Below are 13,980 nucleotides of genomic sequence, written 5' to 3'. Positions count from 1 at the left end.
ACCCAATGTAATTTTCATAAGGGGTCACCCCTGTAGCTTTTTTTATATTCAAGGCACTTTTAAAACTAGAGTGAATATACATATACATATTTGGTCTAATAGAGTTTTACCCCAACAATAGGCCGATATATGCCATGCCTACCAGATTGTCCACCAGCATGGTATACCCGATGAACGGATTATCGTCATGATGTACGACGACTTGGCCCAGAATGAGGAGTAAGTATATTATGAAACAGTTGAAAGAAGCTTTTGTTTGTGAATGCCCAGTAACTGAAGAGCTTGTGTGTTTATTTTGCTTGACTGGCAGGAATCCTACAAAGGACATTATTATTAACCAGCCCAATGGAAAAGATGTTTACAAAGGAGTACTCAAGGATTATGTACAAGAGGTAACCCTCCAATCGGAGTATTTGTATTTTAACAAAAAAAAAGTAACCTAATGATGGTCACATCAAAATGCTAGCTTGCATTTACTTGGTAAAATTACAACGCTCTGAGCAGATGTCAGGGGGTGTTTAACTATTAACACCCATTACACCCATGACTGAAATGTGTGATAAGCACAAACAAAATGTTAACAGTTGTATTAATTTCCCTATGTACCAAATGTAAGGAATTGGGAGATTCAATTATCTGTGAATATATACATTGATTGAAATATTCTTTCACTATTCTGTAACTTGTTACTTGATCTTTGCTAATACTGAGTTGAACAAGCTGTTAGCATGTGGACTGAATTCAAATGTACTGGAGCAGCACTTCAGTGCACAAATGCTCTCTGCCAACACCCTGATTAATTTTTTTTTAAGCCGCTTCTTTGTGAGCTGTTCACAATGTTTGAACTGGCAGCACGGTAGCATTGTGGATAGCACAATTGCTTCACAGCTCCAGGGTCCCAGGTTCGATTTCGGCTTGGGTCACTGTCTGTGCGGAGTCTGCACATCCTCCCCGTGTGTGCATGGGTTTCCTCCGGGTGCTCCGGTTTCCTCCCACAGTCCAAAGATGTGCAGGTTAGGTGGATTGGCCATGCTAAATTGCCCTTAGTGTCCAAAATTTCCCTTAGTGTTGGGTGGGGTTCCTGGGTTATGGGGATAGGGTGTAGGTGTGCTGTTGGGTAGGGTGCTCTTTCCAAGAGCCGGTGCAGATTCGATGGGCCGAATGACCTCCTTCTGCACTGTAAATTCTATGAACTATATTTAGGTCTCTCTCTTAGTTCAGTGATGACACATAGTGGCATAGTCGTTAGCATGCTGCCTCTCAGCGCAAGGAACTCTTGATTCAATTCTGGTGTGAAGTTTACACATTCTCTCCGTGTTGGCGTGGGTTTCCTCCAGATGCTCTGCTTTCCTTCCACATTCCAAAGATGTGAAGGTTAGGTGGGGTTACCAGGATGGGGGGGTGGGGCCTAGGTGGGGTGGTCTTTTGGGGGGTCAGTGCAGACTTGATGGGCCGACTGGCCTCCTTCTGCATTGGAGGGATTCTAGGGATATGCCCCGAAGCCTGCATGCAGGAGTCAAGCACATTAATCTCAGTTGATACTTCGGCACAAACACTGAAGGAGTGCTGCAGTGTGGGGAGTGACGTCTTTCAGATAAAGCATGAAACCAAACTAGTGTCTGCCGTTGGATGTCCTGGCTAAAATGTATCCATCAACCAACATTGCTACATGGCCACTTGTATGTTGTTCACTGTGGGACCTTGCTTTAGCAGACTTATTTTCAAAGTTAAATTAAAATCCCTAAATATGAACCAGCCATATAAATACTCAGGCTGCAAGCGCAGGGCAGGGGCTTGGGTGGGATCTTTACAGTCCCTCTCACCAGCAGGATTTTCCAGCCCCACCGAAGTCAATGGACTTTCTGCATTCTATCGTCCTGCCCTCACCAGAATGGCCTTAAAATTCCACCCTTGAGAATTTTGTGATAACTCCACTCTGGCTCCCCAGATCCTGTCCAGCGACAACAAGACACAAGTCAGGAGATTTATGGGATCTTCTGCACTTGCCTGGACGAGTTAAGCTCTTGACTCGAGAAGCTTGTGGGGCACCACGGTGGTACAGTGATTAGCACTGCCGCTTCACAGCTCCAGAGACCCAGGTTCAATTCCAGGCTCGGGTGACTGTCTGTGTGGAGTAGGGTGCACTTTCCAAGGGCCGGTGCAGACTCAATAGGCCGAATGGCCTCCTTCTGCACTGTAAATTCTATGATTGTACCACCAGCACACAGTGGCAGCAATATATGCCATCTACAAGATGCACTGCATCAGCTTGTTGAGAGTCCTTCGATCGTACCTTTCAAATCCGGGGCCTCTACCACCTAGAAGGACAAAGGCAGCAGATACATGGAAGCACCTGCAAGTTCCCACTCCAAGTCATCACCATCCTGTCTTAGAACTATGCGCTAGCTCCTTCACTGACTCTGGGTCAAAATACTGGAACTCCCTCCCTAACAGCACTGTGGGTGTACTTGTACTGCATGGACTACACCGGCTCAAGACCTTCTCAAGGTCCATTGGTGATGGGCAATAAATTCTGATCTTGCAATTGGTGCTCATGTCAAAAGAAAAGAAAAATAACCACACCTCGAAAGTAGTTGATTGACGATGAAAGGATTTTGGGACATCCTGAGGTGATTTAAATTTGCTGTTATGAATGAAAGTTCTTTATTCATACCTCATTTGATAAATGCTGTTATTTCTCTGTCCCTGATGTACAGAGTGTGACCCCAGAATTGTTTTTGGCTGTTCTACGAGGAGATGAAGAAGCTGTGAAGGGGAAAGGTTCTGGCAAAGTTTTAAAAAGGTAAAATGTCAGTCCCTTAACTAGTTTAATGGCTTGGATGGATCCTTCTTTTTTGGTTTTGTTTGACAAGGCTACTGAACTGAAGTTACTGATGAAGTAACCTCTTTGCAGCAGAATTTCCAATCAATTAAACTGAATGAGTGATTTCTGTAAGTGTGTACCAATACAGGGTCATATATTTACAAGGATTACATTTTTTCCACATAACCAACATTGTGTTACCTGAATCATGCTTCTCCTGCATTTCATTTGCAGCTGAATACTATTTTAACAAATCAGCTCCTGCAAACTTCTGATGCATTTTAACAGACTATCTACTTGGAAAATTTCCATGGTTGGGGCGTCACAGTTGTTAGCACTGCTGCCTCACGGCGCCGAGGAGCCGAGTTTGATCCCGGCTCCGGGACACTGTCTGTGTGGAGTTTGCACAGTATCCCTGGGTCTGCGTGGGCCTCACTCCCACAGCCCTAAAAGATGTGCAGGGTGAGAATGCACTTTGTTTAAAAAAACAAATTAAGTTTTTCCAATTAAGGGGCAATTTATTTGGAAAAACTTAATTTGTTTTTTAACAAAGTGCATTAATTAACGCACCAGAAATTGCACTTGTCGAACTAAACATTCCTGGTATATTAACTGAATATTATCCATTTTGTGATAACTACAGTGGGGGTGAAATTCTACTTTGATGGGGACATTGACCGAAATGGTCACTTGTATACATTTTGTCCAATTTCCTTTCCACTGATTCAATGACGAGGAAAATATGGTTATATATCAGGCGACCAATTTATTACTTTCGCTTTGCTTTGCTAGTTCCATCTCCTGTATTCTTTTGACACACCACTGAAGCTGTTTTATGATTAAATTTAAAAATTGTATAATATTCTGTACATTTGGAACGTAAACATTTAGGACGCCGCGATCCAACGGCCACGGTGTGCCGGCAAAGCAGCTCGCTGCGGCGCAGCGTGGCCAATAGAAACCGGGAGATCCAGATCCTGGGATCTACCTGGCTCACAATGCCTCGCGAGATCTCGTGAGATGTTGCAATATGAATCCCGCCCATTGTGGGCGGGATCACTTTTTAGCAAATTTGCATATTAAAGCAAGTCTCAGTTTAATGTGCAGGTTCCTGAGGTACCCGAGGCATGGGATCAATCTCCTTTGCCTTGGAGACCTTAGGCAAGTGTCATTCAGTACTGGTCTTCCCTGAGCAGACTGTCAGAGTCATCTGGCAGAACGCCTCAGCACCAGAACTTACAAACAAGCACCAAGACCTAGCTTGGCTGGTGGTGAGAAGGGCCCTCCCTGTCAGATTCTTCATGTACACCCGAAGGCTCAGCGCCGTTGCACGCTGCCCTCGGGAGTGGCTGTTGGGGAAATGAGAGTCGCCCACCTCCTTGTGGAATGTGCCTTTGCGAAGAAGGTATGGAGAGAGATGCAGTGGTATTTGTCAAGGTTCATCCCGAGCAGCTCTGTGACACAGGACTCTGTGCTCTACGGACTGTTTCCAGGGACACACACCGAGACAAACATCAACTGCTGCTGGAAGGTCATCAACTCGGTGAAAGACGCTCTTTGGTCTGCCCGGAACTTGCTGATCTTCCAGTGCAAAGAGCTGTCCTCAACCGAGTGTTGCAGACTGGCACATTCCAAGGTCCAGGACTACGTGCTGAGGGATGCACTCAAGCTTGGGGCAGCTGCCGCCAAGGTGCAATGGGGAAAGACCACGGTGTAAGGTCTTACCAGCAAATGTGCACCGAGGGGCGGGTAACAGTGTAAACCCCCCTCGGTCTGGGAACACTCCAATGTATAAAAGAAACATGACAATGTAAATGTTTAAGAAGGAATTGTAACGTAAAGAGCGATATGTGTGTAATGTTATCAAAATTGAATGGAAGAAAGTCAAGGGAATGTGTAACTTTGATGGAAATGTACAGTCAAGACAATTCGAAATGTTCTGTAATATTTATGATAGATTTTATGAATAAAGTATATTTTTTGAAAAAAAACTGATCTTCACAAACGCTGACCAGATGGAACGGCTTTGTGAGGGTCTGCCAGGGGATCGGAGGCTCCCAGGTGCATGCCCTTTGGGCAGGGTGGTCCCTGGCACTGGTGTCACCTGGGTACCCTGTCAGTGCCACCTAGATGCCAGCTTGGCACTGCCAAGGTGCCTGGTTGGCACTGCCAATGTGCCAAGCTGGCAATTTCTATGCGCCAGCAATCGGGCCGGAGGAGCCCTGCAGGGGTGTTGGGCGTGCTGCCGTGAATCCTCCCTTTGTGCATTGGGGCTTGCGGGGTGTGGGGGGCTCGGGGGTCGCATCCCGATCTCTCGTTGCAACAGCGGCTTCCGGTGAGTGGAGGTCCTCAGTGCGCAAAACGGGGGCTATGTGCGGCCTCGGCGTTCCCCGCTTTGGCTCCTAATCTAATGCGTTTTATAGGCATGTGTTTCTTGGCGCTGCGAGCACCAAGAGGCTCGCTATGGGACTTTGTTCCCTTTTAGTTGAACGGCGCTCCTAGATTGTACTGTGTTAAAATAAAAATTAGGTAAAGCAATTTAATAGGTAGTGGCAGTATGCTGAATTGAACCAGGTGTTTATGTGCAATTCTTGTGCTTTGCCTCTTTTTTTCTCTCAAGCCCTTTTCCAGAATTTATCTGCACGGAATTTGAGCTATTTAGTGGATATCTATTTGGACCTTGTTATGTTTCAGAGCTACAGGTTTTCTTGCTATGGAGGCAGCTAATTTGACACCTCCTTGTAAATGCTTACCGAATTGAAAATCATCCTGAGTAGTTTACGGAACATAACTTCACTAATTATGGCACCAACTTTTCAAAAATCTGTATCCAATTTTTTTTGCCTTTAATTTTAATAAATGGTGCATACTGCACAGCTTGAAAAGCCACCCCAAACCGTAACGTTTATTTTCTAGTTTACAAGTCTTGTCTTGGCTTTGTAGCTTTGAATCACTTTACAACAGTGGACGCAGTTGTTCTATTCTAATTGATTGGCTGGAATTTTGTTTTGGCAGTGGTCCCAACGATCATGTATTTGTTTATTTTGCTGATCATGGAGCTGATGGAATCTTGGCATTTCCAAACAGCGATGTGAGTAACCTCTCCTGAATACACCACTCTCCACTTTCGAAATATCTTTTTCACAATCTTCGATGTCTAAAGTGCGACCAGTGCTGTTGACGTGCAAGAATTTATGTAGCATTTTTCTTGAATAGAAATGGTTCATGGTATTGATCTAAAGATCAGTATGGAATATGCATCTCTTCAACAGGAACATAATCCCCAAACTAGTAACATATTGCACAGAGAGGACCCCTTCTACTGATGAAGGTCTTTAATGTTTATGTGCGTGCATTGATAATGCCTTTCCACTTACCTATAGTTAGTTACACACTTTGTCTTAACTCTGTGAGTGCCATTGTCTTCCTATTCTGGATGTGTCGTTTGATATAAGCAGGTATCTTCACATGGTCTGATACCCATTTTTTGTGGGGGGGTCCACCTTCACATGTAGAAAGAACCTCGTAAATTAATAAGTGTTTTCATTCCCTATAACACCTTCCACAGACACTCTGAAGCTCTCCTTGAAGCATGGTAGCTTTGGTATTAGTCACTGGGAGGAGCTTGTTACCAAGTGTTCAGAATGGCAACAACTTGTCTATCGAGTTGCCTCACGTTTTGAGTCACAATGTCCTGCTACTGAGGCAGAGCAGCAAAGAAAAGAATTAAAAGGAAGCAAATCTTGCACCCTGGATCCCACTCAATTATGGGATGTCCTGCCCATGTGCTCCGAGATCTACAGGTTGAGAATTGGCTCTTTCAGCCACATGAAGACCCATGGCAGAAATCTGTGATTATGTGTCAATTACAAAAAATCATCCATTTGTAGTAAACAGGTGATAGACAAGTCACATCCATAGCACTTGTAAGCTTTGCAATGAATGTTCTTTATTTTCCTTGGCAACATTTTTCTAATGATTATCTAAATCTCCACAAATCGTCTCGATGTACTCAGTGGATCTCATCCACCTTTGGCTTGTCACGGTTTTAAAAGCACCACGTGCTTCTCTAGAAATGGAACTGGTTTATTTATCTGTCCCACCGATTTTGAGAGGTGCGTGTTTGGCTGTGTTAGGGGATCCAGTCTTTATAAGAAAGTTTGCCTACCATCAAAGTAAATTATTATCCACTTAGGGTTGGATTTTACAGCCCTTCTGACCAGGATTTTCCAGTCCTGTCGAAGTCAAAATACCTTTTAATGGCTTGCTGCATTTTCCGACTGCCCCTGCCATGTAGTGGCCATAAGATTCTGCCCTTGGTATAAATCAAAGAGCTTTTAGAATCTTGATTACGTTCTAGTCTTCCACAACAATGCTGAATGAAATGTGATTTGCTTTTCAGCTTCAAGTTGATGACCTGCAAAGGACTATTAACTACATGTATAAAAATAAGATGTACGCTAAGGTACTGTAGAGCCTTAAATTCTTCCTGAATGTGGGGATTGGAGGTGGTGGGTGGAGAAACGATGGAACTCGGACTGAAAGTTTGTTTCACTAAAGCTTGAAAGAAAGGAGGTGGGCCTTGGGACTGCTTGGCATTTACTTGCTTTTACTACGGGAGAAGTAAGAAAGGTCAACCTTTTTTGAGGGCTGAACATCACATATATTTACCTACATGGAGTTTGCACATTCTTCCCGTGACTGTGGGTGTCACCTCCCACAACCCAAAAAGGTAAGTTGTGGCCAATTCACAAAATTGCCCCTTAATTAGGAAAAAAAGAATTGGGTGCAAAAAAACATATATTTGCCTACTTAAGGAGACCAACTCTAACTAAATGTTCCAATTTCTATTCTTCATCTGAAGTAAAACTTACTGAATTAATACAGTGCCAATGCTTCTCTCTCTGAACGAACAGTCCAGTCCAACAGGCTCACCCCAGTCCAATGCCGGCATCTCCACATCATCTCTCTCTGAAAACATTAAAGGGAGGTTTTTGACAGTAAAATTACAACTATAGGAGCACTATTTTGTATAGGAAAAGAATTACTGTTGGTTTAGCAGTAACACATTTCAAAACATAATTCTGCAAGTGTTTAGTCAGAAAGTTGAAGCAATGTTAAATGTAGGCATCATTAATGCTTAGTCACAAAAGAATGTTAGGAGGTGGTGTAAGAAAAGGATGTTAGTGGTGACTTTTAATTAACAAATAGGAAGATTTTTTAATCTTTTGTATTTTGATCCACTTTTTTTCTATTCAAACGTGAAGCCATAAATCCTGGAGATTAAGGAGATACTAGACTGGAATTGTGTGTTAACAGCAATTTGTTTTACACAGCATCTTTAACTGATACAACTTCTCCAGGCACCTCACTGGAATATGTCAAATTAAATTTGACACCAAGCTGCAGAGGAGATGTTAGGACAGACAATGACGTCAGATTTTAATGATTATCTTAAGGAGGGGACTGAAAATCAGAGCTTTTGATTTGAGCCAATGGTGGAGTGATTGAAATTGGGGTTGTGCTAAGGTCCAAATTGCAAGAGCGAAAAGATCTCCGATGGTTGTTGGGTTTGGAGGAGATGTCATGAAGGCTCCGAGCTGACATCTGGGTGCGGCTATGCAGAGCTAGGTCGCATATTCGGTAGCTCCCGCTTGGAACGGACTTTTGGGCTCTTTTACAGGGCCCCCACGGCATTTGTTTGACATTTCCCGGTGTGGGAAGAAGATTGCAACGTTCCCCTGACGGTGTCCCCCAGGAATGGTATGTCTCTTGGTTACCAGACCCGGCAGAAACAGTAAAAGATTTGGCTGTAACTGCCAGGGAGCGAGGGGCCTCTTCCAGCATGCAGACGGGGGAAGGGCAAACTTAAAGCTGCAAGCTGACTTGAGGGCCTTTATTAAAGGTGAATTCTAGCAACTGTGAAAAGATCTACCAAGGCCATTGAAGAAGTGGGGACGAGGCTTCCGGTGGCGGCCATGGAGGGGTAGGTCGCGCATTCGGCAGCTCCCGTCTGGAACGGACTCTCAGACCTTTTTCAGGAGTTTCCACAGACTTTTTGGGGCAGATTGGTGAAGTGAACACTGCCAAAAGGATTCCCTCTCGAGACTTCCGGTTGCGGCTATGCAGAGCTAAGTCGCAAATTCGGCGTCTCCTGCAAAAACGGACTTTTGGGCTCTTTTCAGGGCCCCTAAGGACACTTTTTCGACGTTTCCTGGTGTGGGAAGGAGTTAATAATAGCTCCCCGTCAGTCTATGGCTTTAACTAGGAGCGGGGCGACACAAAAGGTGGTGGTGGACCAGAAGAAGGGAGGGAAGAAGGACAAAATGGCGGCGGGCGGAGACCAGGCAGCGTGGAGGCAGTGGGCGGAGGAGCAACAGGAGGGTATCCAGCGCTGCCTCAGAGATTAAAACAGACCTGCTAGAGCCGATGAAGGCTTCTATTGATAAGCTGCTGGAGACACAGACGGCCCAGGGGATGGCGATCCGAGAGGCTCGACAAAAGATCTCTGACAATGAGGACGAGATCTTAGGCCTGGTGGTAAAGGTGGAGGCGCATGAGGCGCTCCACAAGAAATGGCAGGAGCGGTTCGAGGAGATGGAGAATTGGTCGAGGTGGAAGAATCTGCGGATTCTGGGCCTCCCGGAGGGGCTGGAGGGGCCAGACGTGGGGGCCTATGTGGTCACCATGTTGAACTCGCTGATGGGAGCGGGGTCCTTCCAGGGGCCCCTGGAGCTGGAGGGGGCCCATAGAGTGCTGGCGAGGAGGCCCAAGGCGAAGGAGCCTCCTCGGGCGGTGCTGGTGCGGTTCCATCAGTTCATCGATCGGGAGTGTGTGCTCAGGTGGGCCAAGAAGGAGAGGAGCAGCAAGTGGGAGAATGCGGAGGTTCGGATATATCCGGATTGGAGTGCGGAGGTGGTGAAGAGGAGGGCCGGGTACAATCGAGCAAAGGCGGTGCCGCACAGGAAGGGGGTGAAGCTTGGCATGTTGTAGCCGGCGCGACTGTGCGTTACCTACAAGGACCGGCACCATTATTTTGAGTCTCCAGAGGAGGCGTGGGCCTTTGTTCAGGCCGAGAAGCTGGACACAGACTGAGGGTCGGGATGGGCGATTGGGGACTGCGGTGGATATGTTATGCCTATTTTTGGTTGCGGGCGGGGGGGGGGCCTTTGCATTGTTTTGGGTTTCTTTTTCTCTGTGTTTTTCTCTTTCGTGTTAGGGAGGGTGGATAGGGTGGGTTGGGCACTGTTTTGGTTGGTGGCGGGGCCTGGTAGGTGGAGAGCGCGGGCTTTTTCCCCGCGCCGAAGACTGGGGGGGGGCCAGGGCGGGGAAGCGAGGATTGTTTCCCGCGCTTAGAACGGAGGGGGGAGGGGGAGAGCCTGTGGATGGGGAGCGGGAGAGGAGGGTGTGCCACACAATGGGAGGAGTCGAAGGGGAGGTGGGAGTGGCCGGGGTCAGCAGGAGTCAGCTGACTTGCGGAAGTGCAATGGGGGGAGTAAACCAGCTAGGATGGGTCCTAGCTGGTGGGGGGTGAGGGGAAATCGAGTTGCTGCTGCTATGGTCAAGGAGGAGCTGGAGCGAGTCGGGGGGGGTCGAGACGGGGGTATGCCGCTGTGGGGAACGGGCCCGGGTGTGGGCACGTGGCTGGCCGTGGAGGGGTCATGGCTAGTCGGCGGGGGAGGGGGGCGGGTAGCCCCCTGATCCGGCTGATAACCCCCTGATCCGGCTGATAACCTGGAATGTAAGCGGACTGAATGGGCCGGTTAAGCGGGCCTGCGTGTTCGCGCACCTGAAGAGACTCAAGGCGGATGTGGTTATGCTCCAGGGGACACACCTGAAGGTGGCAGACCAGGTAAGACTGAGGAAAGGGTGGGTAGGTCGGGTGTTTCACTCTGGGCTAGATGCCAAAAATCGAGGGGTGGCGATCTTGGTGGGAAGGAAGGTGTCATTCGAGGCGTCGAGCATTGTGGCAGATAATGGCGGTAGGTACATAATGGTAAGTGGTAAGTTGCAGGGAGAGAGGGTGGTACTGGTCAATGTGTATGCTCTGAACTGGGACGATGCGGGTTTTATACGGCGTATGTGGGGGCCTGATAATGGGGGGAGACTTTAACACTGTGTTGGATCCGGCACTTGATCGCTCCAGGTCTAGGACGGGTAGGAAGCCGGTGGCGGCTAGAGTGTTGAGGGGATTTATGGACCAAATGGGAGGGGTGGACCCTTGGAGATTTGCAAGGCCGGGGGCTAGGGAATTTTCATTCTTCTCACATGTCAATAAGGCTTATTCTCGAATCAACTTTTTCATTTTGAGTAGGGCGCTGATGGCGAGAGTAGAGGATACCGAGTATTCGGCAATAGCCATTTCGGACCACGCCCCGCATTGGGTGGACTTGGAGATGGGGGAGGAGAGGGACCAGCGCCCGCTGTGGTGCTTGGAGGTGGGGCTGTTGGCGGACGAGGAGGTGAGCGAGCGGGTCCGAGGAAGTATAGAGAGGTACTTGGAGACCAATGACAACGGGGAGGTCCGAGTGGGGATGGTATGAAGGCGGTGGTGAGGGGAGAGCTGATCTCCATTAGGGCCCACAAGGAGTGGAGGGAGTGGGGAGAGAGGGAGAGGCTGGTGGGGGAGATGGTGAGGGTAGACAGGAGGTATGCGGAAGAGCCTGAGGAAGGATTGTTGAGGAAGAGGCGCAGCCTCCAGGCCGAATTCGACCTGGTGAGCACCAGGAAGACGGAGGTGCAGTGGAGGAAGGCCCAGGGGGCGGTGTACGCGTATGGGGAAAAGGCAAGCCGGATGCTGGCGCATCAGCTTCGGAAGCGGGATGCAGCTAAGGAGATCGGGAGAGTTAAGGACGGGAGGGAGCGTGGTGCGGAGTGGGGTTGGCATCAATGGGGTCTTCAGGGACTTCTACGAGGAATTGTACCGATCCGAGCATCCACGGGAGGAGGGAGGGCTGGGCCGTTTCCTGGACCAATTGAGGTTTCCAAAGGTGGAAGAGGGACTGGTGGCAGGACTGGGGGCCCCGATTGGGCTGGAGGAGTTGATCAAAGGGATAGGAAGCATGCAGGCGGGGAAGGCACTGGGGCCGGACGGTTTCCTGGTCGAGTTCTACAAAAAATATATGGACCTGTTGGGCCCGCTGTTAGTTAGGACCTTTAATGAGGCAAGGGAGGGCGGGGGGGCTTTACCCCCCATTGATCTCCTTGATCCTGAAGCGGGACGAGGATCCCCTGCAATGTGGGTCTTACAGACCGACTTCCTTGCTAAATGTAGATGCCAAGGTGCTGGCGAAGGTCTTAGCCACGAGGATTGTGTGCCGCAGATCATCCATGAAGACTAGACGGGGTTTGTGAAGGGGAGACAGTTGAACGCGAATGTGCGGAGGCTTTTGAACGTTATCATGATGCCGGCGAGGGAGGGGAAGGCGGAGATAGTGGTGGCGATGGACGCTGAGAAAGCCTTCGATAGGGTAGAGTGGGGGTACCTGTGGGAGGTGCTGAAGAGGTTCGGGTTTGGGGAGGGGTTTGTCAGGTGGGTTAGGCTGTTGTATGAGGTTCCGATGGCGAGTGTGGCCACAAATAGGAGGAGGTCCGAGTACGTTCGGTTGCACCGAGGGACGAGACAGGGGTACCCCCTGTCCCCCCAGCTCTTCGCACTGGCGATTGAACCCCTGGCTATGGCACAGAGTTGAGGAACTGGAGGGGGGTGGGGAGGAGCAGAGGGTGTCGCTTTATGCGGACGACCTGCTGCTGTATGTGGCGGACCCGGTGGGAGGAATACCAGAGGTAATGAGGATCCTTAGGGAATTCGAGGACTTTTCGGGGTACAAGCTCAATATGGGGAAGAGCGAGCTGTTCGTGGTTCAGCTAGGGGACCAGGAGAGGGGGATTGGCGAGCTCCCACTAAAAAGGGCGGAGAGTAGCTTCAGATATTTGGGGGTCCAGGTGGCCAGGAGCTGGGGGGGCCTGCATAGGCTTAACTTTACAAGGCTGGTGGAGCAAATGGAGGAGGAGTTCAAGAGGTGGGACGCGTTGCCACTGTCCTTGGCAGGTAGGGTGCAGTCAATCAAAATGATGGTGCTCCGAAGGTTTTTGTTCCCGTTCCAGTGCCTCCCCGTGTTTATCCCGAAGGCTTTTTTCAGGCGGGCTAACCGGAGTATAATGGGGTTTGTGTGGGCGCGAGGGACTCCGAGGGTGAGAAGGGTGTTCCTGGAGCGGAGTAGAGATAGGGGGGGATTGGCGCTGCCCAACCTCTGTGGGTACTACTGGGCCGCCAATGCGACAATGGTGTGCAAGTGGGTGATGGAGAGGGAGGGGGCTGCATGGAAGAGGCTGGAGACGGCGTCCTGTGTGGGTACGAATCTGGGGTGCTGGCACCGCTGCCGCTCCCTCCAAGGAGGTATACCACGAGCCCGGTGGTGGTGGCTGCCCTCATAATTTGGGGACAGTGGAGGCGGCATAGGGGGGAAGTTGGGGCCTCGGCGTGGACCCCAATACGGGGGAACCACTGGTTCGCCCCAGGGAGAACAGGTGGAGGGTTTTCGGGGTGGCACAGGGCAGGGATACAAAAGTTGGGTGACCTGTTTGTGGATTGGGGGGGGGAGATCTCAGAAACTTACCAGGTGATGCAGGAGGAGGACTCGGTGGTGGAGTTGAAAGGTAAGTGGGAGGAGGAGTTGGGAGAGGAGATCGAAGAGGGGACGTGGGCAGATGCCCTAGGGAGGGTGAATTCTTCCTCCTCGTGCGCGAGGCTCAGCCTCATACAGTTTAAGGTGCTGCACAGGGCACACATGACCGGGACAAGGATGAGCCGGTTCTTTGGGGGTGAGGACAGGTGTGTTGGGTGCTCAGGGAGCCCAGCAAATCATACCCATATGTTCTGGGCATGCCCAGCAGTGGAGGAATTTTAGAAGGGTGTAGCGAGGACGATGTCGAGGGTGGTAGGATCCAAGGTCAGACCGGGCTGGGGGCTCGCAATATTTGGGGTGGAAGAGGAGCCGGGAGTGCAGGAGGCGAAAGAGGCCGGAATTCTGGCCTTTGCGTCCCTGGTAGCCCGGCGAAGGATTCTCCTTCAGTGGAAAGATGTGAGGCCCCCAAGCGTGGAATCCTGGATCAGCGATATGGCAGGGTTCATTAAATCGGAGAGGGTGAAATTC

The 13,980-nt window shown here is 49.4% G+C and overlaps 1 protein-coding gene and 1 long non-coding RNA gene across 4 annotated transcripts in view; one reads left to right on the top strand and one right to left on the bottom strand.

The window, feature by feature from the left end:
- The window catches only part of LOC140404037 (uncharacterized), a 60,823-nt gene that overhangs the window by 870 nt on the left and 45,973 nt on the right, over nucleotides 1–13,980 (bottom strand). Inside the window, exon 3 of the long non-coding RNA XR_011938448.1 lies at nucleotides 7,699–7,795. This is a non-coding gene — a long non-coding RNA (uncharacterized lncRNA). The remainder of the gene's footprint in view (nucleotides 1–7,698; nucleotides 7,796–13,980) is intronic.
- Nucleotides 1–13,980, top strand: part of lgmn (legumain) — an 88,493-nt gene that overhangs the window by 40,016 nt on the left and 34,497 nt on the right. For all 3 annotated transcript variants that reach the window (XM_072492364.1, XM_072492373.1, XM_072492382.1), the window contains exons 3-7: nucleotides 122–219; nucleotides 311–392; nucleotides 2,718–2,803; nucleotides 5,840–5,915; nucleotides 7,227–7,289. In XM_072492364.1, coding sequence (XP_072348465.1) covers nucleotides 122–219; nucleotides 311–392; nucleotides 2,718–2,803; nucleotides 5,840–5,915; nucleotides 7,227–7,289 — 405 coding nt within the window. The remainder of the gene's footprint in view (nucleotides 1–121; nucleotides 220–310; nucleotides 393–2,717; nucleotides 2,804–5,839; nucleotides 5,916–7,226; nucleotides 7,290–13,980) is intronic.

Source organism: Scyliorhinus torazame, chromosome 2, assembly GCF_047496885.1.
Source record: "Scyliorhinus torazame isolate Kashiwa2021f chromosome 2, sScyTor2.1, whole genome shotgun sequence".
Taxonomy (NCBI): Eukaryota; Metazoa; Chordata; class Chondrichthyes; order Carcharhiniformes; family Scyliorhinidae; genus Scyliorhinus; species Scyliorhinus torazame.
The sequence above is the reverse complement of the archived record's forward strand: the minus strand, read 5'-3'. Positions and strand labels throughout refer to the sequence as shown.